This window comes from Echinops telfairi, unplaced genomic scaffold (assembly GCF_000313985.2).
Source record: "Echinops telfairi isolate 266 unplaced genomic scaffold, ASM31398v2 ScPeMD7_7469;HRSCAF=8507_1, whole genome shotgun sequence".
In the NCBI taxonomy this organism is placed as follows: domain Eukaryota; kingdom Metazoa; phylum Chordata; class Mammalia; order Afrosoricida; family Tenrecidae; genus Echinops; species Echinops telfairi.
The window spans coordinates 53,908,216-53,932,435 of NW_022111373.1; the positions used below are offsets into that span (position 1 = coordinate 53,908,216).

The following is a 24,220-nucleotide window of genomic DNA, read 5'->3' on the forward strand; positions in this document are numbered from 1 at the left end:
GGGGACGGACAACAGAAAAGTGGGTGAAGGAAGACATCTAACAGTATAAGACATGACAAAATAATAACAATTTACAAATTATCAAGGGTTCATGATGGGAGTCGGGAGGAAGGGGAAAAATGAAAAGCTGATACCAAGGGCTAAGTAGAAAGCAAATGTTTTGAGAATGATGATGGCAACAAATGTACAAATGTTCTTGACATAATTGATGTATGTGTGGATTGTGATAAGAGTTATATGAGCCACCAATAAAATGATATTTATAAAAAGAAGTGAGGACTATGTACTTTTGACATCTTACCAGGAGAAACACATCATGCTTGGTGTAAAGTAGAAGGTCAAAGAAAAAGAACAAGACTTTCAATGAAATGGATTGACACAGTGACTGCAACAGTGGGCTAAGCATAATAATGATTGTGAGAATGGTCCATTACTAGACAGAGTTTTGTTTTGTTGTACAGAGTTGGAATCTACTTGATGGCAGGTGACAGCAACATTTAGTAGCTAATGTTCCTTAAATCTAGGCTCAAATATAGAGCCACATATTTTATTTAGTTGTCATGCCTCTTTGATTCAGACATATATAATCTCATGTGTGTCACTGTAAAATTGTACTCATAGCATTTTCACTGGGTGATTTTCCAGAAGTAGCTTACCAGACATTTCTTCCAAGGCACCTCTGTGTAGATTTGAACCTTCAATCTTTTTAGTAGCTGAGTGGATTAATTATTTTCACCACCCAGGAATTCAGCAGAAATACAACTCTTGGAAATGTAAAGTAATGTAGTGATGCTTTGTGTTTATATTGGAAGGTGATAGTTGTAGACGTGACAGAGTTTGTGAACTTTGAAGGATGATGAGGGCTGTACTGTGATTGTAATACTTCATTTTGTGTCTGTAGCAATGAAGGTTCTACAGATGCTAGTAATTACATTTATGACTAATAGTGAGATGAGCTGGCTTTGAAATCAGGCATGCCAGATATTAGTTGTAGTATGTTTTTCTGATAAGAAAATATTGTAAAATGTACCTATATTAAGCTAGGACTGTTCACATTAGCTTTTCTTTCTCCTTATAATCTGATAGGACCATTTTAGTCTCAATCTTATGATACTGAGAAATATCCCCCCAAAATGGGGGTGATAAATGGAATGAGTTATACATCTTTCCGCCAATTAACAAATAACTATAGAAAGAGAAGATCTAAAAAATTCTTCCGCTTTGCTTTGTTTGAAGTATAAGCAAGTATAAACATAGTCATTATTCATATGGAAGTAAAATCAAGTCACAAAAATGACGAAGAGATGTACTAATCAGCAAATAGTTATAGAATGGTATTGAGCAGTCTGTTGTTGCCAAAGAAGATACAGAAAAAGCAAATAATTTGGGACTAAAGTTTTGTGAAGTTCCTGTATGTTAAGCTGACTTTTTTTTTTAAAGGATAATTTGACTTGAAGAGCCAAAAGTATGAGAACCATAGATAGCAAATGATTGGTTAAAGACCTTAATAAAAATATCTTTTTAGAGGCTAAAAATTTTTGAAAGAAGTAGATGAAGCATAACAACATGAAAACAATATAAAAAGACAGTATAGAAGGAAAAATGTAGTCACTAGAATGAAAATTCAATGAAAAAGCTAAATAGCAGATTAAGTAGATCAGAAGAGAGAATTTCGAGCCACCCTATATAAAGTATATATCACTGAGAAATAAAATGGAAAAAAAAGTATGTAAAAGGTTCAAAGAGAGCAGAATCAAATTGCCAACGTATATTTGATCAGAGTTTCCAAAGAAGAGAATGGGAGTGAGAAAATCCTTGTGTCAGTTGTCTTGGAATGATAGTAGGTTTAGGAAGAACATTGAGTTCATAGGAGGATCAATAAAATGACTTAAACCTACAGGTTGTAGTGAATTTGAAACAGGTACGGCAGATCATAAATAAAACCAGAAAGTGAAGCCTAATTGTCTGTTACCTTAATTGAACCAACAGCAGAAGTATTAGCAACAACCATAGAAAACAGAAACATTAGAGAAAATCACTACTGACACAAAACTGTATCCTCAACTAAAACTGTCATTCACAAGTAAGGTCCAGATAAAGACATTTTGAGACAAAGAATGTGATTACTCTTGTGAAACAAATAATAAAAAAGAAAACTGAACTCGAGAGAATGAGAGAGAGTCAAGAATGAATCATGAGCAAAAGAATTGGTAAACTTGGTAAATCAAGACATAAATTACAAAATACAACAGCTATAGTTCACCAAAGTTAAAAGAAGTGCTAAGGTAAAGAAAAATAGCACTATTGCAATTCCAGTTTATTTCAAACAAAACATCTTTAAATATGCGTTTGTGATCAATGAATGGTTTCAGGCAAGTCCTCTCAGCAATAAGTGTTCCTTAATCTTGATAGGGTGCCTTTAAAACAACTGATTTTTGAGTTCAATTGGTCAGCTAGACAGATAGGTCAGTTCAGGAGATTATGCTGACAGGTTTTTGGAATTCTAAAGTGGTAATATTTTTTTAATGAATTTTTTTGTTGTGAATTAAGTGGGGCTGGGTGGTGGTGTTACACTTCAGACTATCAACTCCGAGTGCACCTCTTCAAACCATTCATCTTGTGAATCAGTGCACCTGCTCAGTATTCAGGGTAACAAGGAAAGTCTTATGAGGACTCTATTGGGAAACGTTACTCCATCTGTTTTATATTCCTATTATTGCCCTTCTGACCTCTGTTTGTTCTCCAAACTCAAAGTTATTTATTTATCTTGAACTTTTTATTGTAAATTGGATGAAGGTTTACCAAGTGAATCCTTCAACAATTCATCCCGTTTTAATTTATGTCATTGATTGCAGTCTCCACAATGAAAGGGCACCTTAATCACCTCCTTCCTGTGTTTCCAGTTTCCATTCTTCCTTCTTTACCGTCCCCTCCCCTTCTGCTCTTCCTCCATGCTGGCCTCTAATCTCAGATGGTGGATTATCCTGTGGTGTGCCTGCCTCCCTCATTTTCTCCCCTTAATGGACAGTCTGTTGTCAAACAACATTTGAAAACATTGGCATCTCTTTCCTGCTTAGCAAAGGCTTTTTCAGGGAAGGCTTAGGAAGATAGAAATAGAGTTTTTAGACAGGTAGATGAAAGATCTATTTTAAAAAGCAGCTTTACATTTTAGAAAAAGTAGCTTCACATTTTGATTGTTGAATGAAGCTTTCTATGACTTTGGCCACAATACTTTTTGACTTATCTTCATACATAAACAAAGTGGAGCTAACCTACTGTATAAAAGTTATACATAATATATTGTTGTTAGGTGCCAGCAAGTTGGTTCCAACTCAGAGGGACCCAGTATACAGCAGAATGAAGCACAGCCTGGTCTTGTGCCATCTTTAGCATTGTGATGTTTGAGCCCAACAGTGGGTCTTCCTCCTTTTTGCTGCCCCTCGAGTTTTCTGATGCCCCTTTCCAAGTACTAGTCCCTCCTATTAACGTGTTCAAAGTATGTGAGACAGCTCACCATCCTTGCTTCTAGGGAGCATTCTGACTGTACTTCCAAGACAGATTTGTTTGTTCATTTGTCAGTCCATGGTACTTTCAGTATTCTTTGCCAGCACTATAATTCAAATGCCTTGATTTTTCTCCATCTTCATTTATTCAACGTGCAAAGTTCACATGCATATGAGGCAATTGAAAGTATCATTGCTTGTGGCAGGTGTACCTTATCCCTCAAAGAAACACCCTTGCTTTTCAGCACTTTAAAGAGGTCTTTTGCAGCAGATTTACCTAATGCAATGTGTCCTTTGATTTGTTGACTGCTGATTCCTTAAATATTGATTGCAGATCCAAGCAAGATGAAATCCTGACAACTTCAATCTTTTTTCCGTTCATAGTGATGTTACCTACTGGTGCATTTGGGAAGATTTTTGTTTTCTTTACAGTGAGAAGTAACCCTATTGAAGGCCACAGTCTTAGATCTTCAAAAGCAAGTGCTTCAAATCCTCCCAAGCAAGGTTGTGTCATCTGCATATCTCAGGCTGTTAACACGCTTTCCTCCAGTCTTGGTACACAATATAGGTGAAATATAGTAGTTTAAAATTCTCTGAGCTATTGAGCAGAAGAAATAAGCATTAACTTAATTTTAGGCTTTGGTATGCAAAATATTTAGGATAAAACTTAAGGATATCATTAGAGAAATGAAATTATAATATGTAATTTTCATACCAGAAAGGCAGGTGTAAAGAAAACTGAATCTATTAAATAGTAGTAAAAGAAGGAAAGTAAGAAGCTTAGAACAAGCACTGTAAAAGGTTCAAAATAAAAATGTAAAGAAAAATCCAAATTTAGTACTCAACATTGAATTAAACAAATTTGTTGATAAAAGATTGTCAGCATGAATTATAAATAGTAGGAAAACAAAAATTTGGTATGTGATTTACAGAATATTTAGAACATAAGAACAGAGTAAGGTAGAAAATACACTTAATTAAAAACACATATTTCCTTTCAAATATCAAGTGTAAATAGCTCCTAAAATATTTAGAATTTGAACCTCAATATTTGCTATTCCTATTAAGTGATATTAATTAGAATTTATCACATTTTGTTTAAAAATGAAAGAATATTATAAAATTTCATATGTAGATCTCATTCATTTATTAGCTCTTAATACTTAGAGAAATGTCACCATTTTCCTGCTGTTAGAGGATCATAAACTACTTAGCCCTCAAGGTAACAATAATGCTGTTTGAAAGTTCATAACATACTGCTTTGGGAACATATGCTAATTGAACTCATTGCTTCAAGCTAATATCTACCAATTATACTTTTTCTCTTTGGAGATGAAATGAGTAAGACTAGTGTCTTACAAGCCACAGGTTTTCTTTTTTATTTTAACCCCAAGTGGAACTGAACAACATATGATATAATATTGTGTTCAAAGCAAAAATTGGTCTCTAAAATTTTAAACTCCCAATATATTATAATCTAATAATAGAAAACTTTATTTACATTTGAGATAAATTAGACTGATGCCTTTGCAACTTCCTTCAGCTTGTTTGTTAAACCAGGGTTTTGTAAGCAAATGAATAATACCAAAAGAGTGTGCATATGTAAACTTAAACTGTTTTCGACTCTCAGTGCCATCGAGTCAATGCAGGACAGAGTAGAATGGCTCCTATGGGTTTCCAAGACCGTAACTCTTTACGGAGTAGAGAGTTCTCTGTCTTCTGAGCAGTGGCGTGTGGTTTTGAACTGCTAGCAGCTTAATGTGTTATCCAATATTTAACAGGATACACATTATTTTTAAGCAGAAGACTGAGAGAACATCATTGTACTAATTGCAGTTAATTTTATTTTATTCTATCAATTAAAATATTATTCTATGTATAGTTTAAGACTTTAATTTTTTTAAATGTCTTATAGTTCATGTTTTACTCATTTAGTTCTTACTCATCTACTGGACTCAATATAGAAATTTTGATCTTATTAACAGTTCATTGTTGTATATCAGTTTGGTCAAATTAAGTGTGAAACCAGTCAAGGAATTTTCTACAGGATAAGAAAGGAAGATAATGAGACCTTTAAATTTATACATAATTAAAATGTTTATTTTCATTCTTTTTGAATTTTATTGCATATATCTGGTTTCATTTCTGACTGTAGCCTGAGAAGTACCTATAAAAAGTCGTTATAATTTCCATATTAAATTATAATCTGCTACAATAATTTCAGAGCTTTTGAAATGGGAGGGGCTATCTGTTAATTTCATACTTAATTAAGGGTCAGAAGTAAAGCTTCGATTAATGGGGCACGTGATAAGCACACCGCACATGCTCAGTAAGTGTCAAGAGTAAATTTATAGCAGGATGAACTTACTCCGTCTGCTGGAAATATTCCATTGAGAATTTCTTTTTATCAGATTCTGTTCGATTTCTTTGATTTAGCCACTTCTTGCCTTTTCAAACTTTCTTTTAATCCCTAGTTGAAGAAACCTTGAGCAAGAAAAAAATCTAGTCAGAGTCTTTCTGATTCCTCGAAGGACATTATTCTATTGGCAGCCAAGGCATCTATTTCATGTATATATAATCTCAAAATTGTTTCCGATCTCTTTGGTGTCAATTCATTTCATTTTATTCATTTTCCTACTTAGGAATCAAAAGAAGTCTAGGAAAATGATCAGGTATAGGAATTTATTTTTTGCTGTTTTTTACTAGAATAAAGGTTTAACTTTAGAACATGTTTAAATTAATCGCTTAAGCCTTTTCTATCTATGGGAAACTTACACATAGATAGTGCTCTCTAGCCAGATTTCTGGTGGCTTGCAGTGATTATTTAAGCACAAGTGACATTTGGACAGGATACAGTTTTCTTCTTTAAAAAAAAAACTATTTGTTGATTTCTCTAAATGAAGACTGTAATCCTATGTAAACTAGAAGGCAAACCTTCTCGATATTTTCTCTCCAATCTCAATCCAGCAATTAGAAAATATTTTACGCCATCCAAAACATTTATCTCCCTCAGAGATGTGGACAAAATGGACATTAAGGAAAATCCATGTACCATTTTTGAAGTACCTTCAGTGTGCGAGGAATGATCCTGTGAGCAATACACGAAGCAATAAAACCAGGATACCCAAATCATGTGTTCTAAGACTAGTTGTGTGATTGACGCAGAAATGCTGCCACACGTGTGTGCTACTGGGTCAGGTCCGGAGGAGCGCGGAGGGGAGAGACTCCGACCTTCCTTGGAGGGTGGTGGTGGGTCACCGCCGGTTGCCCAGCACCAGTGACATGGGGTTTATCTGTTGAGGAGAAACATCCCAGGCAGGAAGAACGGCTGCAGCGGTGGAGGGTGCTGCTTCTCTTCTGCTGTCATGGATTGGAGAGCAAGGCAAATCGGGCTAGTTCTTCAGCGAACTTGCTGAGATCTTTGTTGTTTTATTATTTAAATCTGGTTTGATATTTGTGAATTTCCAGAATAGATTTTCTGTTATATGCTTTAAAGCCAAATATAAGTAGGTTTTAGTTGCTTATTATTTAAAATTATCCTGTTTTATGAAATTAAGGATTAACCATAATATATTAAGATTGATAAGGAATGAATTGTCAAAATAGTGTAATTTTTAAATGGTGTATTTATGTCTCATGTATTTTGCAAAGTGGTAGGATTAATTTGGGTTTGAGTTCAGTTTAATTTTGTTATCGCTTTAAATGTAAGCATATTTTGTCATATTTGTTGATAGTAGGAAATTATCAGAAATGTTAAACAACTCATTTCATCTAAGCTGACTTAATTAAGCTATTTCTCCTAAAGTGTTAGGCATCATATAACTTCATATGTATTTTCAGGCATAGTCTACATTTTTTAGTTTACTACCACTACCTTTGGGTAAAAGTATAACATAATTTTAATGCTATGTGAAAGTCTAGGACTACTATTAGATTAATAAGCATCAGCAGATTACCTAGTTCTGCTGTAGTAGCTTATATTTTGGAATTACTATGGCAAGATCAAACTTTTCACGCAAACGCCTAACATATTGCTTCAAAAATGAAGTGAATTCATATAGACAGAAACATTTTGGACTCCTCTGGGAAAGTAGACTGGAGACTCTATTGTAGATTATTGAATACAGTAGTAAGGCAATTAACATCTTGGTTTTCTTTACAGAAATATTCTGATTTTGTGTCGTGCTATTTTATTTTTAGTTATGGGGTTGCCAAAAGCATTGCCATTTGTGCTCAGATAATTGAAGACATTTGGGTGAAGAAACACTTTTTGAAGTGGCCATTAAAGTTTATTAAATGATTACTTTTATTTCAAACACCTCTTTCCTTACCTCTTTTACTTTCTTTAGTAGAAACAATGTATTCATTTTAATATTGTTGCTGGAAGAAATCACGATAAACATAGTGACTTAAGCCAATAGAAAAGTATTATTTTCTAGTTCTGTAGCCCAGAAGTCTAGAATCAATCTCACTGGAATAAAATCAAGGTGTACATGTCTCTGGTTTCTTATGAAGGCCCTAGGGGATAATTTATTGCTTATTTTGGTAATTGGAAGACTTCAGATACTTGCAGTTTGTAGAACCACGGGCTTCCTTCCCCTATTAGAAGTCTAAACTTAGGGCTCTTCCATCTGTAAAACCGATCCCCACTTCTAGTCAGTCAAGTGCTCCTCATGTTTCATCTCTTTGGCATGTTTTTGTTCTATTGTCTTTCCCTTCTAAGTGTGATTAGATTGGGCCCAGGTGAATAATCCAGGATAATCTTGCCATATCAGTCTTTAACTGCAATCTCATTTGTCAAGTTCCCTTTACCATTGAAAGTATCATCTGAGTATTACAGGATGTGGGGTTTAGGACATAGACAAACTGGATATACTTGAGCATAAGCCAACCCAAATATCAACCTAGGCACCTAATACCGAGACCAACTATAGTTCTAGAGTGGACATAATACCTATAGGGAAACCACAGGAGAAAGAGATTCTAGGAAGACGGAAAAAGAAAAGATGAGGGTACTTCCACAGTTCATGGAAAAAAGGAATTAAAAGATAGTGGAAAATCTTTCCATGAAATTTTCTAAATACTCATGTACTTTTGGAGTATTGTGCAATTTTGTGAGTTTATATTAATTGGTTCTAATCCTTAGTTGTTGTTAGGTGCCTCTGAGTGGGTTCTGAATCACATCAACTCTATGCCCAACACAGCGAAACACTGCCTGGTCTTGTGCCACAACCACTGGGATGCTTGAGACCATGGATTGTTGCAGCCAATAATACAATCCCATTTGAGATCTATGGGTAAAAGAATCATATATGGGTATATGATTCTGCTATGAGTTAGAATCAACTTGATGGCAATAGGTAGGTAGCAGGTAAGCAATTACAGGTAATCAGTAAAGAAGGTCTTAATTTAGTATTCAAGACATTATAAGGTAGAGACATGCTCACTCAGAAAACTAATTTGCATGAATATTAGCAGTCGAAGATATTGAATCTTACTGTGTTATTTTGTTTCCCATCTAGATCATCACAAAGTATGTGTATGAGCTCCTGGAAAAGGACTGTAATTTAAAGAAGATCTCTATTCCAGTAAGTCAGGCTTTTCAAGATGTTTATTTTTCCATGTGAAATAGTTTTCAATTCAGAAGAACATTTTTTGTTTTAGGTTAACTGTAAACACTTTAAATGTAAAGTTCTAGCATGTCAATTTTAATAAAGATATTTCTAAATGGCTGGAGCAATAGAGAAATATTGATGATCAATCCTTTTTGAAAATGATGATCCCTTTAAAAAATATCATTTCCCTTACTCTTGTATGGGAATGTAATCACGATACATTCATTTTAATAGTATAATTTATTTTTACTTATTTATTTGAGGAAAACAAATGTATTTTTTAATTGTCTTAGAGAGAGACAACTTCACAATCTTTATAATTTCTTCATTTTTTTTCTTGCTATTAATGTATCTCTTTATTTCCTGTATGTATCTTCAGATTTATTCCTGTGCTTGCTGTTTCATAACACATTAGCAGATTTTTAAAAAATTTGTATAGTTTGCCATTTTAGAACGAAAAGGTTTAGTTTTTTTCCTCAGAATTTTCATGGTTTTCTGTTTTCAATGTGAAGCATGAGTTTCAAGTTTCCACATGTAGAAATAGTAATCTGTGTAAAATGATGGTGATGGGACTAAATTGGATTGTCTGTACTGTCCTCAAAAATTTTCTGATGTTGTAAGAATCTAGAAAACTTAATGAAAGTATTTCTTGACTGCATACAACTTTGCATGTAGATACTTTTGTTTGCCTTAGATATGGGAAAAAGGTTTTAAAACTCTTTGGATAATATTTTATTATAATTAATTTTAGGATTTTAAAAATCATTTTATTGGCATGTAATACACATATCATGCAATTCACTAGCTCCATGATATTAAGCAGAGCTGTGCGATCATTACCACAATCAGTTTAATAGAAGGTGATTCTTTCTCTTAGTTGTGGTTGTTAGCTCCCCATCTACCCCTCACCTCCCCTGCCATGCCCTAGGTAACTATTAATTAAGTTACTATCTCTATAAATATACCTATTCTGGATTTCTTATCCAGAAAATCATACAAAACCAAAACAAGAAAATAAGACAGAAAAAAACCTCAATCAAAAAGAAAGCAGCAAATAGGAAACAAGTTTAAAATGGGTCAAAGGGGAGATAAATGGTAAGGTGTTACATTTTTAATTTGCCATGATCAATTTGATAATGCTCTCTGTCTGATAGCAAGGCTCTTCACACCCCTGGACGATGGTCAGAAAGGACTCACTGGAGGTATAATCCTTTTTCAGGGTCCCCATAGTTTAATTTTCTAAGATCCCCTTCAGATTTAGGTTTCTATAGGTAACCCTTTGACTTGTCATTTTGTCATACTGCTGGCTTGCGTGTTGCTGTGATGCTAGAACTTTGTCAAATACCAGTAGTGACACCCAGCGTGAACAAGCTTCAGCAGAGCTTCCCGACTGAGAACAAAATAAAAAGAAGGAATTAGCTGTGAACCTCAGAGGAATTAGCCAGTGAAAACTTATGAACAGCAGCAGAACGTCGTCAAAGATCGTGCCATCAGTTCAGAAGGACTCACAATATGAGTGAGGAAGAGCCACCATCTCAAAGTAGACTCACTCGTAATGACATGGATGGAGTGAAGCTTGCAGGCCCTCCATTGACTGAAGGGGCACAACTGAAAATGAGAAGAAACGGCTTTAAACATCTAATAATAATTTTAACTTGGAATGTACCAAGTATGAATCTAGGAAAATTAGAAGTCATCAAAAATGAAAGACACATAGTAAGATCAGTATTCTAGGCATTAGTGAGCTGAAAAGGACTGCTGTTGGCCATTGTGAATCAGAATGACATATGGCTTACTATTCAAGAGGAATGGTGTTCCATTTTTAAGAGGATATTTAAATATCTATCTTGAAACAATGCTGTCTGTGATAGGATATTCTCTAAAGGCATACAAAGAAATCCACTCAGTACAACTACTATTCAAATTTCTGCACTAACCGCTTTAACTAATGATGAAGAAATGGAAGAACTTTAGCAACGTCTTTAGTCTGAAATTGATCAAACATGTAATTAAAGTACCTTCATAATTATTGGTGATTGAAAAGCAAAAGTTGGAAACAGAGGAGCAGTAGTTGGAAAATACTACCTTGGTTATTGAAAGAAAGCTGGAGATCGTAAGAGAATTTTGCAAGACCTACGAATTCTTCTTGGCAAGTACCTTTTTCCAGCAACTCCAAAGGTGATTCTAGAATAGATGGAACACACAGGAATCAAATTGACTACATCTGTGGCAAGAGACGATGGAGAAGCTCAGTATTATTAGCCAAAACAAGGCCAGGGGCTGGCTGTGGAACAGACCATCAGTTGTCAAAAGTAAATTCAGGTTGATGTTGAAAATTAAAGCAAGTCTATAAGAGCCAAAATATGATCTTCAGTATATTGCACTTGAATTTAGAGACTATCTCAAGAATATATTTGACTCCCTGAACCCTAATAACAGAGGACTTGGTAAACTGTGGGATGGCATCAACAAGGTCATATATAGAAAAACGAAAGGTTACTAAAAAGACAGGAAAGAAAGAAAAGATTAAAATGGATTTCAGAAGAGACTCTGAAACTTGCTCTTGGTCTTAGAATAGCTACAGGAGCCCTGGTGGAGCTGTCAGGTACAAATTGGACTACTAACCATAAAGGTGTAGGTTCAAACCCACCCACTGCTCTTTGGGAGAACGTTGAGCTTATCTGCTCCAGTAAAGATTCCTGGCCTCATAAATTTTACATCGGGTCACTATGAGTTGGAATGGACTTCGTGGCATTGAGTTTGTTTTTTTTTGAGGGGTATATGTCTCAAATTGTTCAACATGTTTTTTGCTATAATAATATATACTATCACTTTCTATGTAATAGCTAGTCCAACCCTTGGCATATCTGGAACTTTTTAACATTTAGAAATACATGACAAACATGATTTTAAAGCTTTTTGTAGGAGTGAATATGCAAGTCCTTTTTAGATTCCAACTCTTTGTTTTAGTTTTCACTGGTCTGGTGTCGCTCTGTTTCAACTGTTATCTTGAAATTGGTGTTTTGGAAAGTCATCCTACAGGATTTTCATTTTGTCCAGTCATTCTTTCTTGTTGATTTTATTTACTTATTTTTGAAACCCATAGGAATGACATTTAAAGAAATTTCTATTAAATCATTGCTACTTTTTAAAGCAGCGAGTCCTTTAACTCTACAGTGCTTCGTAAACTTGCTTCAATTCTCTAGACTTCTGGAACAAATCTTAAGATATTTGGCCACATAGATCTTCACATGATTATGTTTCATTCATTCAAGCACTTGAGATTAGAGTTAGAAATATTTTGCTTAATTGGTATGACTGTTTTTCATTAGTTTTAAATTTAGACTATAAAGCTAAGAAGACTTGTTACTGTGTGTTGTTGTTCGGTGCAATCTGGCTAGTTCCAACGAATCGGACCCTGTGTATAACACTGCACGCTCCTGTGCCGTCCTCGCAGTTGGGCTTATGTTTGAAGGCATTGTCGCAGCCACTGTATCAGTCCATCGTGTCCAAGGTCGTCTTCTCTTCACTGTCCCTCTGCTTTACCAAGCATGATGTCCTCCGGACTGATCTCTCCTGACAGCATGTCCAAAATACGTGAGACAAAGTCTGCCTGTTCTTGCTTTTAAAGAGCATTTTGACTACTTCTTCTCAGGCAGATTTGTTTGTTCCTTTGGTCATCCATGGTACTTTTCAATATTCACCAGCACCATGATTCAAATGGATCAGTTCTTATTCAGCCTTATTCAGTGTCCAACTTTCACATACATAGGAGATGACTGAAAATATCACTGCTTGTGTCGGGTGCACCTTAGACCTCAAAGTAACATCCTTGCTTTTCAACACTTAGAAGCGGTCTTGTGCAGCAGGCCTAAAATAAGAATTTATGTGGTTTTGGTTAATAAGGATTTTTTTCTAAATTTAAAATAATAAATTTCATTCTAGATAATTAATATTTCTCTTGTAGCAGTTTTTCTTGTTAGTGTTTACCCAATAGCTGATACTTTTTCCTTAGTCCTTTTAAACTGACAGTTACCAGTGAGGGTGATTTTGGTGTGCTTATACCAGGCATCTTGTTTCTTCTGATGGATGTTCAGATTCCTTCTCCTTAGTGAGGAAATGCTAACTCGTTTGTATTTGCTAAAAGACCACCTCCACCAAGGATAGATATTTTTTACCGATGATGATTATTATTGTAATGCCAGCACTGTGTGGAGCCATCATTTTATGGTGAAGATCATGATGACCGTGTTTTGCATTTGTAGCCTGCCCTCTGTAGCCGTGGGTTCTTCATCTGTGGGTTCAACCAACCACAGGGTGAAAAAAAGTATATATACTGGGAGGGGGGGGCGGTATTTGCAATTAACTGATCAAAGCTATTTCTCAAAGACTAAGAGGGAATATAAAGTGATACCTAACATTTTGATGGCATTAGAAATAATCTAAAAATGATTTAAAGTATATAGAAACGTGTGTGGGTTGTGGGTAAATACTAAGTATACCATTATATAAAGATACTTGAGCATCCATGGATTTGGGGGGAGGTCCTAGAACCAATTTCCTGAAGGTATTAGGGATGAGTACATCCCACATGCCACCTATGTTATGTCCCAGATACTCTCAGTTGTAACATCTCACAGTTGTGTATAGAATACAATGAATTAACACAATAACTTGATTACAATATTCCACGAGGTGTGTTGTATAGTGTTTAGATGAAATATCACAATTTATGATTCATCCTAAGGTTCTTGAATAGCCTAACTGAATAATTGGTGATAAAACGGTTTTGTGCATTCACACAGACCAAATGGCATTTGAAGTTGATTTCGCATTGAAGTTCGATTGTGTACTGGAATGACCTCCATGTGCAGTCCTTAGTGAAAGCTCAGTTTAATGAATTGCCACTATTTCATTATACTTGAACCAACATTTTCCCAACTAAATTGGGTTAATGAAGAAAAATAGTTCATTCATATAGACATTTTACTATTTAAAATTAGCATTAAATTTATTCTAAGTTCCAACGTCACAGTGCAGGATCAGTGTTTTGTGTAACACCGAGGTAAAAATTAACCCATAACCATTGCTATTATGGTGGGGTTCATTCTCTCTCTTTTTAATGTGTTGGTGGCCTTTCATTTTCAAAGCCAACTTTTTCGGATGCTCAAGTAGTACTTTTATTCTTTTATTCATTAACCCAAACCCTCTGCCATCACATTGAATCAGACGCTTAGTGACCCTGTATAGGATTTCTGACTCTGTAAATCTCACTCCTAGGTACCCTAATTTGTAACCGCTTTAAAAATTCTTGAGCAGGATTATAAATTTTTTTAATCTTCTGAAGATAATTATTTCATTTTTAAGTGATTACGCTGGACTTCTATGTGGCAATATTCCTCTGCTTAAAAAAATGTGTTTGGTGACAACAGCCTGAGTCAAATAGAAAAGCACTGAGCAGAACCTGGTCAAAAGTGTATCGCGACAGGTGATTTTCATTAAGATAATACATTTTAAATTTTCATAAGCATGACAGGATTCACTAAGCCTGGTCTCATTGCCTGGAAGAGTTGCTTTTGTTTGTGCATGTTTATATGTCTTTGGTAATTGTCCGAGACTGTAAACTTCCATGGCCTCTCTCTTATTGACCTTGACAGATTTGCTTTTTAATCTTTTCCCTTTGTTCTTACCACCATTTTCTTTTTTCACCCCTTTAATGTTCCTCAATACAAAAGGAGATTTTTATTCACAGGTTTTCCCGTCTCTCATCCATTTCTTTTTCTCTTTGACTTCAGCCAGGCTCCTTGTCATAAATTTCTTGCCCTGGGCACCATGATCAACAGAAACTGAAGTGATTGTGTGATGCTTGATACCATTCCACCTGTATTATCCTAATAAAGTTACAGTCACATCACTTTCATTCTGAGCATTGTGTAATACTTTTAAACAACTGGGAGTATGCACGGCTTTCCTCTTCTGCATAGACTTTTTGAGCCCCGCAAGTATTCTAACCACTAACAGGATGTCTTACGTAATTAAGTGCCTTCTGTCCGAAGGGTGTCACTGAAGACGCTCGCTAAGTAGGATTCCTTCTCCCCCAGGCTCATTTAGCCCTTCACTTAAGACTTGCCTACAAGGCTCAGGCGGCAGTGTTCTGGGTGCAAGCGATGTAGCCAGGTACAAAACAGGCGACTTCCTGTCTTTCCTGCACCTATGTGAATGGTGGGAGCAGGTGGTGAATACAGTAAACAGATTTAGAACCAAATGAAGTCAAAACATACAATATGGTGATATGTGCTACAGAGAAAAATAAACCTGGGACCGAAATTCGGGACTTCCGTGAGCGGGGCCTGCGGTTTTAAGTGGGGTGCCCAGGAAAGGCACCTCTGAGAACGCGCTCGTCCTTTTGGCAGCTCTGCGGCCCGGCCATTCCTGCGGAAGCTGTGGCCGCTGCCCTTGTTCACACCAGTGGCCGAGCAGCTACTCCTGAAACCAATAGAGACGTTTTATTTCTTGTCTCTTCCAGCCATAGTGACTGGGAACATACGGAATCCGGGGCACTGTTTGGTAGCTGGAGTTTTCACGCATTTATTTTGATAATTTTGTGAATATATAAACTCAAACGGCCCTCACCCCCACTCCACCCCCGTCATTGAGTAAATTCTGACTCATAGCAACCCATTGGACAGGACAGAATTGCCCTACTGTAACTCTTTTCTGGAGTAGAAAGCGCCACCCCCAGCCCACACGCAGCAGCAGCAGCTAGTTTCAAACTGCTGGCCTTGCAGTTAGCAGCCCAACACATAACCCATTGTGCCACCAGGGCACCTCTTTTATGAACATATATCGTGAGTGAAATGGAAGCTACTGCATTACGTAGCATGTGGGATGACCTGGTGGGAAGAAGGGCACTAGGGAGGTGAGCGGAGGATGTGCATACCCGCTATCTTGGCGCTTCAGCTTCTTGCTCTGACCCAGAGGCTTCCGTTGCCAGTCCCTGGGCACTGCTGATGCTGAAGACCACTCAGCGTGGCCCGCGGCATCTATAAGCAAACGCGGGAAGTGATTCTGCCTAAACATCCGTGGCTCTTTCACACATCATCCAATGACGAACCTACATATAAGGAGCAACACATTGGACAAAGCCATTTATTTTTCATTCTTTAAATAAGTAGTATGTAAAATATGGTTATTGGTGTACATGGATACTGTTGCTTGTAAATCAGCGGTTATGTAAACTGTTTTTATTAGCATCGAAGAGTAGATAAGTGTGGAATTTTTAAATACAACTTCCTCCCAGCTTTTAAAAGTTTACTAATATTTTCCAACAGACATATCTTCCAGTTGGTTTTCCGTCGTAGGTATGATGTACTTCTCTAATGGAACTGCAGACTTCACAGCTGTGTGTCCTTGGCCAAATTACTAAATTCTCCAGGCTTCACTTTTTAAAACTGTAAAAGGATTATCATAGTTACACCTGCTCTAAGGGTGCTAGTGTGATTAAAGATAATTCAAAGCATTCTCTAACATAGTATATAACTCATAAGAAGCACTTAAAAATTAGTTATATATTTATCCTATACATAATTTGAATGTAACATCAAATATATAATAAGAATAGAGAGGCATATAATTCAAATATTACTTTTCACATTTTTATTTATTTATTTTTAAAATCATTTTACTGGAGGCTCATACAACTCTTATCACAATCCATACATACATCCATTGTGTCAAGCACATTTGTACATTTGTTGCCATTTTCCCCACATTTTCATAATTCAATTATTGCCAGATTTTTTGTGTGTGCTTATCTACCCAATTGGCAGTTGTTAACTTCTAAGAATATATTAATGCCATATTAATGTTTTTAACTGTAATTTTATAACAACCATCCTGTAATTTGTAATAGCCATTACTCATTTTATCATTTATGCCTGTGCTTGATCACAAAATAGTTACCATTTATTTCTTTTTTATTTTTATTTATTTTCATTACAGGTAGATGCTACTGAGAGTGAACCAAAGAGTTTTATCTTTATGAGTGAGGACGCCTTGACCAATCCACAGAAACTGATGGTTTTAATTCATGGGAGTGGTGTCGTCAGGGCAGGGCAGTGGGCTAGAAGGCTTATTATAAATGAAGATCTGGACAGTGGCACACAGATCCCTTTTATTAAGAGAGCTATGGATGTAAGTGCAACTTATTATTTCTTTGAATTTTATAGCTCTATTTCTTATGTGTTATAACTGGATTTTGTCATGTGTCTCAAAAAGTATGTCCTAAGTATAAGCTTATTTTTAAATTGTTATCTATTGCACTTATTATGAAAGATGATTCTGCATTTTCTTGTAGTTACAAGGAAAAATAGCACCGTGTCTTGAGAGTACAACAATTTAGAAAATGTCTTTGAAATGAATATTTTGGATTCTGAGTTTTTTAAAATGTAAAGCTACTCAGGAATATAGCTATGTATATATGCTTTGTTTGTTTTATTATAAAAGCCACAATGTTACATTTTTGTCATTAAAATTGGAACACATCTTTGAAATGCTGGTGACTGCAAAGGTCAATAACATTATCTTTGTTCTCTGTGCTTAATTGAAATGACATCAAGGAGAAGCTCTAAATATTTTTTATACATTTTGGGGGGTCCTTAAAATGCTGCAGGTAGCGTTTCTAAGGCCAGTTATGTATCTTTAATTATGTATCTACAAAGAGCAGTCTGTCAAGAATATCCTGTTGGTTTGGTGGCAACCCTCAGCGGTGCATTTTTAACAGAACTGAAGTTTAGACTGAAGTCATTTACTTTAAATATTCTTTTTAAAAACGGTTTCCTATTTCAAATCATGGTTGTGCAATGGACTTTCCCTCTGGTACATTAGAAGAGTTAGAACAATGCTGTTCGCATTTTAAGTAAAATATGTGAAGTGTGATCAGTGTAGAGAAAAGTTAGGATATAACTGAGTAGAGGAAATCAAATGTTTGCAATTTTGGTGTGCTTGGTGAAATATTTCATTGTATTGTCCCTTCAATTAGACAACCTAAATTTTTCCTATTGTAGCATATTTTTTAGCTGGGTAAGTTTCGTGAAGTCAAAGACTACACGGGAAACATGCCAAACATTGTTCTTTGAACAAACTTGATATCTCACACGAGAGTCGGGGTTGCGGTGGTTGTTGTCGATCTCATTCGAGAAGGAAATTCTTTTGTTCTGATAAGTAGTAATAGGGTTTTTCACGGCCTTGAATTTTTCTTAGTTAACCATGTCATTCTTGTTAACTGTTGAGTCCTTGGGAAAAAGAAGCAACTGATTACTTAACCAGCATGTGTTTTGAAAAGTTTAGTTTATGTTCTTCATTCTCTTTATTTTTCTTTCAATGAATATAATTTTTTACATAATGGATACTTAAAACATAACCATTTTTAAATATTAGTAAAGTTATTTTAATACTCTGGCTCTACCTATTCACCACTCTTTTGCTGGTTTCTCTGTTTTCTTCTTCTTGCTCCCCTGTAAGGGCTGCTCTGTGTTTGAGTCTGACGGGGTGGTATTTTAGGGAGCAAATTCAAGCAGACTAGTAGGGAGAAGCAAACTATCCTGTCGTATATTTTTAAATGAGATGAGTGTTGCTTGGTTTTTATTTTTTGGACTTTTCCCTAATGTTGTATTTAAGAAAACTTTTTAAAAGGTTGAAAGCAGTAGTGCTCAACCTTCCTAATGCTGTGACCCTTTAATACAGTTCCTCATGTTGTGGTGATCCCCCCCACTACTTCATAACTGTAATTTTGCTACTGTTATGAATCAGGCGACCCCTGTGAAAGGGTCATTCGACCCTCAAAGGGGTCGCGACCCACAGGTTGAGAACCGCTGGTTTATAGCCACTACTCATATGTCATGGTCTGTCGTTTTTCTATCACAACTGAAATAAATTCTGATATTTCAGGCCAGACAATATCTTCCCTACTTATGCTGCTAATAATACATGATATTCCTTGCAGATTTTTGGTGTAAGATCCAAGGTTCTAAAATTAAGTTTAAATAGTGGCAAGGTTATGATGTTTTCCCTAACAAGAGAAGCCTGGCTTTAAGTGGGCTGTTAATACAAAGAGTACTGGGTTTAAATCTGTGTAGGGGCTTTGGTTGAAGCGGGGCTGAGGTTGTAACCACCCTTACAAGAAGCCAGAGGTTACTCCCCAGAACTCAGGGCTTCAAAGATCACACTGGAAAACACAGAGTCCAATCCAGGCACAGTAGCTACTGGAGAAACGTATTATCACAAATGTGTTACGATTTAGTGTCAGAAGAATGACATGTGTCAAAGAAAGCCCCACAATGATTCTGAATCTGTCAGAGATAATGTTATTAGTGTCTCATGATCTTCATGGCACACTGTATTACTTGGAGTAAGAAGTAGTAATTATTCAGCGTCTGGTGATGCAGTTTTAGAGCTACTCAGGCTAGTTTCTTCTTTGATCTTTTCTTGTACGCATCTTTTTAAGCATTTCGGTTGGTTTCTATCCAAGGGGTAAGAAAACTAGGTGACATTTCAATTAAGTCATTTAATTATTAATTGCACAGCAATTAATTTGGGAGATGCTCACTCTTAGGGTTGTGCACTTCTACTTCTACCCCACAGTGAGTGCCTACACAGCCCCGCTGACCTCTCCTGGGTGCTGACATACCCTGTCAAAGGAGTTTATGGAGCGTGGTTTGGGAGCCAGTAGTCTACAGAGTCAAACTTGAGTGTGCAGCAGAATCGCCGGGAAAGCTTGTCTTGTCCTATCCCCAGACTTGCAGTCTGGTTGAAGCCTGGGTATTTACCTTCTGGCAATTTCCTAGGTGCCACTGATAGTGCTGGTCCTGGTACCACACTCAGAACCACTGGTGTAGCCAGTGCTCTTTGATTTGTTGAGGCTTTATTTATACTTGCAGGCACCAAGTGTAATGGATAATGCCGATTTTGATGACAATTATATTTAGTAAGTGAAGGATTGAAAAGTTCTAAAAAATTTGTTATAATCAAATCAGTAGAAAGCTAAAGTTTAAACTATGAAGAATACTTTCAAAATACTATCTTTTATCCATATCCAATATGGCTTAAAATTGATTAGTTTTAATAATGTAATGAGTAATACGATGATTTCATTAAAGCTACTTTTCTTTTTTTTTTAAAGCTACTTTTCTCCTACATTCTCATAGTTGTATTATTCAGAAGAATCTGCTATTCTCATAATTACTTACTCATAATTACTATATTTTATGTCGTGCTTGAGTGTTAAAAAATATTAATTTTTACTAAGGCAATTTTACAGTTTGGGTTTTAGTAACATTGCTGGACTAATTAATATATAATCACCCCTCTGCGCCACTGAGTACACATTGAAATGATAAAATATAACAACAACAAAACACATTAAATGTTTACTTTTTATCCAAAGAAAGAAAAGGAATCCCCCAATGCCTTCCTATAAGAGAGAATTAAAGCCAGAGTCATGAACCCGTGGAGGGTTTGAGATACAAACACACAGTTGCGGTCACAGTCGGTAGGCCTGAGAGGTCTGAGCTGAAGCAAAGACTGATACAGCTAGCTGGGCCCCTGGAAGCTGCTGCCTTTCAGTAAAAGAAGGACTGGACGAGCAAAGACAAAAGGCCTGACAATCTGTTTCTACAGACCAGCAGTGAACCCTGTGGATCGTGGCAGTCCGAGCTATAATGGATCATGGGAATGATGTGGGACCAAGCAGCATTTAGTTTCATTGCACATAGGCTTTCCAGGAGCTGGGGACTGATTCCATGACCACTAGTAACAATTGCCGAAAAAACAATACTAGCTCACTGACTCAGAGATGACAATCAACACTGCCATCAAGTGGATTACTATTCTTCTTAACCCTCGATAGGATTTCCAAGGCTGTAAATCTGTAGGAAAACAGCTTCATCTTTCTCTTGTGGATTGGTTGGTGGATTTGAACCACTGACCTTGCAGTCACTAATGGAGTATGTAAAGAGCTCCTCTTGGGAAATAGAAAACCCATCCCTAACCAACAGTGCATTTGGACTTGCAGTGAATTTGTATAAGCCATTTAGTGCGAAAATCCAAACAAATTAAATTAATTTAAAAATTACTTCTAGACAGGTGAGACCTCTGGAGTACTTGGTAGAAGCAATAATAAAACTGCCATGTATGTAACACAGTATAAATCTTTATTGAAGATGTATTCATAAACAGTACAGATTATAGGAGGAAATTATTCATCATAACAGTCAATGCTTGTAATTATTGCACGTAATTAAAGAAAGAGAGAATTCATAAATTGGAAACTGAAGTTAAGGAAGTTACCCAGAATACAGTACAGAGAAATTGGAGAGCAAAAAATGCGATAATGATTCTTAGAAAACAGAATAGATATGACATTCTTGGTTGGTGTATTTTTGAGATTAAAGAAATGATTCATATTGTAGAAGAAGCATGACATTTTAAGAATATGAAAATGAAAATAAATCTACACTCAAATGTATCAAATAAAACTATAGAGCATCCCTGGTGGTGCTGTTGAGTGTGTGTTGGGATGTTAGACACAGTGGGTGGTTCGAACTCACAAGCTGTTCTGTGGGAGAAAAATGAGACTATCTACACCTATGAAAATTTGCAGTCCTGGAAATCCTATCTAGAGTGGCTTTCAGTTGGAACCAACCTGGTGACTGGATTTGGTTAGGTTCACTCATATAATTTTGAAATTCACCATAAAATGAATCATTTTAGTGAACGATTTCATGGTATTCAGTACATCCATAATGTGTGACTACTAGCTCTATCTAGTTCAAAACATTTCCACCCCTTTTCTCTCAACCCCCACCAAACCTCTGGCCACCATCAGTCTACTTTTTGTCTCTAGAGATTTACCAATCGTGGCTATTTTGTTTCAAGGGAAGCATAAACTATGTGATGTGCGTCTGGTTCTTTCCACTCACATGATGCAGGATTGGGATTGCTGATGGGTACGGGATTGCTGCTACTGTGGTACAACTTGCTTGTTGTGGAATTGAGCATTTCCCAGATTTTGATTTTTAACTTTTCTTTGTAAGAATTAATTGCTAATTGATATTTCCATTGGCCTCTCAGGCATTTTCTACCTGCTCAGATCCATCAGATACTCTTACAGTTTCATGTCCTTCTTCTGGAAGACTTCTAGAAGTCCTGTAGACTTCTATTTCAATCTCAACTGGCTGCTTTTAAGTTTGCTTCCCTAGCTCTCAACCTGAGACTTCCCCTAGGCTTCCTTGTGTTTGAATTCCTGTCTCCTGGATCTCATAAGCTGTTCTTTCCTGATATGTGCCCTCATTTTAATGGGCCCATCAAAGAATGGATACATGACACATTTTTGAAACCTTACATATCTGGAAAATTCCTTTATTCTACTTGCTCACTAGGCTTCAAATACCAAGTTGAACGTCATTTTCATTAAGAAATTTGAAGGCTGCTTCATTTTTTCCTAGTTTCAGTATTTTAATTGAAAAGCCCAATACTTGAATCCCTTTTTACCCTCCTGTGGAAGCGTCTACTTTTCTTCCTTGGTATTACGTCATGAACCATATTGCCATGAAGACGTTTTCTGTTCTTTAATGTGAGTATTTTCTGATTCATTTTATTGAGCACTTTTGGTTCTTTTTAATGTGTATGCTTAAGGTCCTTTATTCTGAGAAATTTCTTGTGTGTTAATTTTGTGATACTTTTTATTGTTTCTAGAACTCTTGCTATTTGGTTTTGGAATTCTGGATTGAGTTTCTAGTTATTCTGTTTACAGCCTATTTTGCTTTCCTTTCTGGGAACTACCTACCTTATTTTCTAACTTTCAGTTGAATTTTTACTTATATTTTAGGAGTCCATGAATGGCACATAGGGTTATATGCTTGACTATAAGCTGAAATATTGGTGGTTCAAACCCACCTAGAAGCACCTCACGAGAATGACCTGCTGATTTGCTTCTGAAAGGTCAAACGCTTAGAAACCCCTTGAGCAGTTTATGCTGCACAGCTGGCTCCACAGAGGATGACAGCACACTTTCATGTGGGGGGTTCTTTCTTTGTCCATAACAGATTTTTATTGGCACATAATTTACATATCAGACAATTCAATTGTTTCATCGTTCAATCATCTAGAGAATTGTGCAATCATACCAGTTTTAGACTACCCCTCCCCCGCGCCATGGTTAAATCAGCTTTAAAATGAATTGTGTTCTTATACTATGCAGACTTCTGCTTTGTACACCTGATTTTAGCTCAGTGTCTCTTTTTGCCTCTTCCTCAACCTCATGCCCCATAATTCAGTTCTTTACTGGATAAGTTTATCCAGAGTAGGGCCTGTAACTATACTTTATTTCAATTTATAATTACTGTATATCCTCGAGTATGAGCCGACCCGAATATCAGCCGGGACACCTAATTTTACCACAAAATGTGTTGAAAATCTCAGCTCATACATGAGTATATACAACAATTCTTCTGGTTTTAGCCTCAGTAACTACTCCCACTTCCCATGGTGCCTGGCACCCACTGGTTGTGTTTTTCCAGGTTTGGATTTGTGAGTTGGCCTGTTTCTAGTTCTTTCCCTCTGAAGGCACTTGCATTTGGATTTGTTCTGTCATGCCAATCCAATATCCAACTCAATCCATCAATGTACAGTCTTCCAGAATTTGTCAACATCTGCATCCTCTGTGGCCTCTCAGACCCTTTTTCCTGAAGGGTGAGTACCACCCCACCTCACCCACCTCCCTTTTTCATTGTTTTTGCCATTTCGTTTAGTTAATGGAGAGTGCAGAGATAATCATCAGGATTCAGAATAGCGTTGTTTCTTCAGAGGGACATCCATTGGGCTGTTCCAGCGAAGGTAGCCGCTGTACAACAAGCAGGAGTCAAATACTTATGCAACAAAATACTTCATGAGCCTCCACAGATGACTGTATAAAGTAGAACTATTTCTCCCAAGAGAATACTTTAGGATTTTCTTTTAGAAGTTATTATGATTATCAGAGGATAAAATCAAATAATGTACACATTGCTACTTGACTCTGATATCAATTGGGAATTTTGTAAGTAT

The 24,220-nt window shown here is 36.3% G+C and overlaps 1 protein-coding gene across 5 annotated transcripts in view; it reads left to right on the forward strand.

Moving 5' to 3' along the window:
* Nucleotides 1-24,220, forward strand: part of FAM172A (family with sequence similarity 172 member A) — a 510,254-nt gene that overhangs the window by 110,038 nt on the left and 375,996 nt on the right. For all 5 annotated transcript variants that reach the window (XM_045285068.1, XM_045285069.1, XM_004703482.2 and 2 more), the window contains 2 exons: nucleotides 9,026-9,091; nucleotides 17,120-17,311. In XM_045285068.1, the coding sequence (XP_045141003.1) occupies nucleotides 9,026-9,091; nucleotides 17,120-17,311 (258 nt within the window). The remainder of the gene's footprint in view (nucleotides 1-9,025; nucleotides 9,092-17,119; nucleotides 17,312-24,220) is intronic.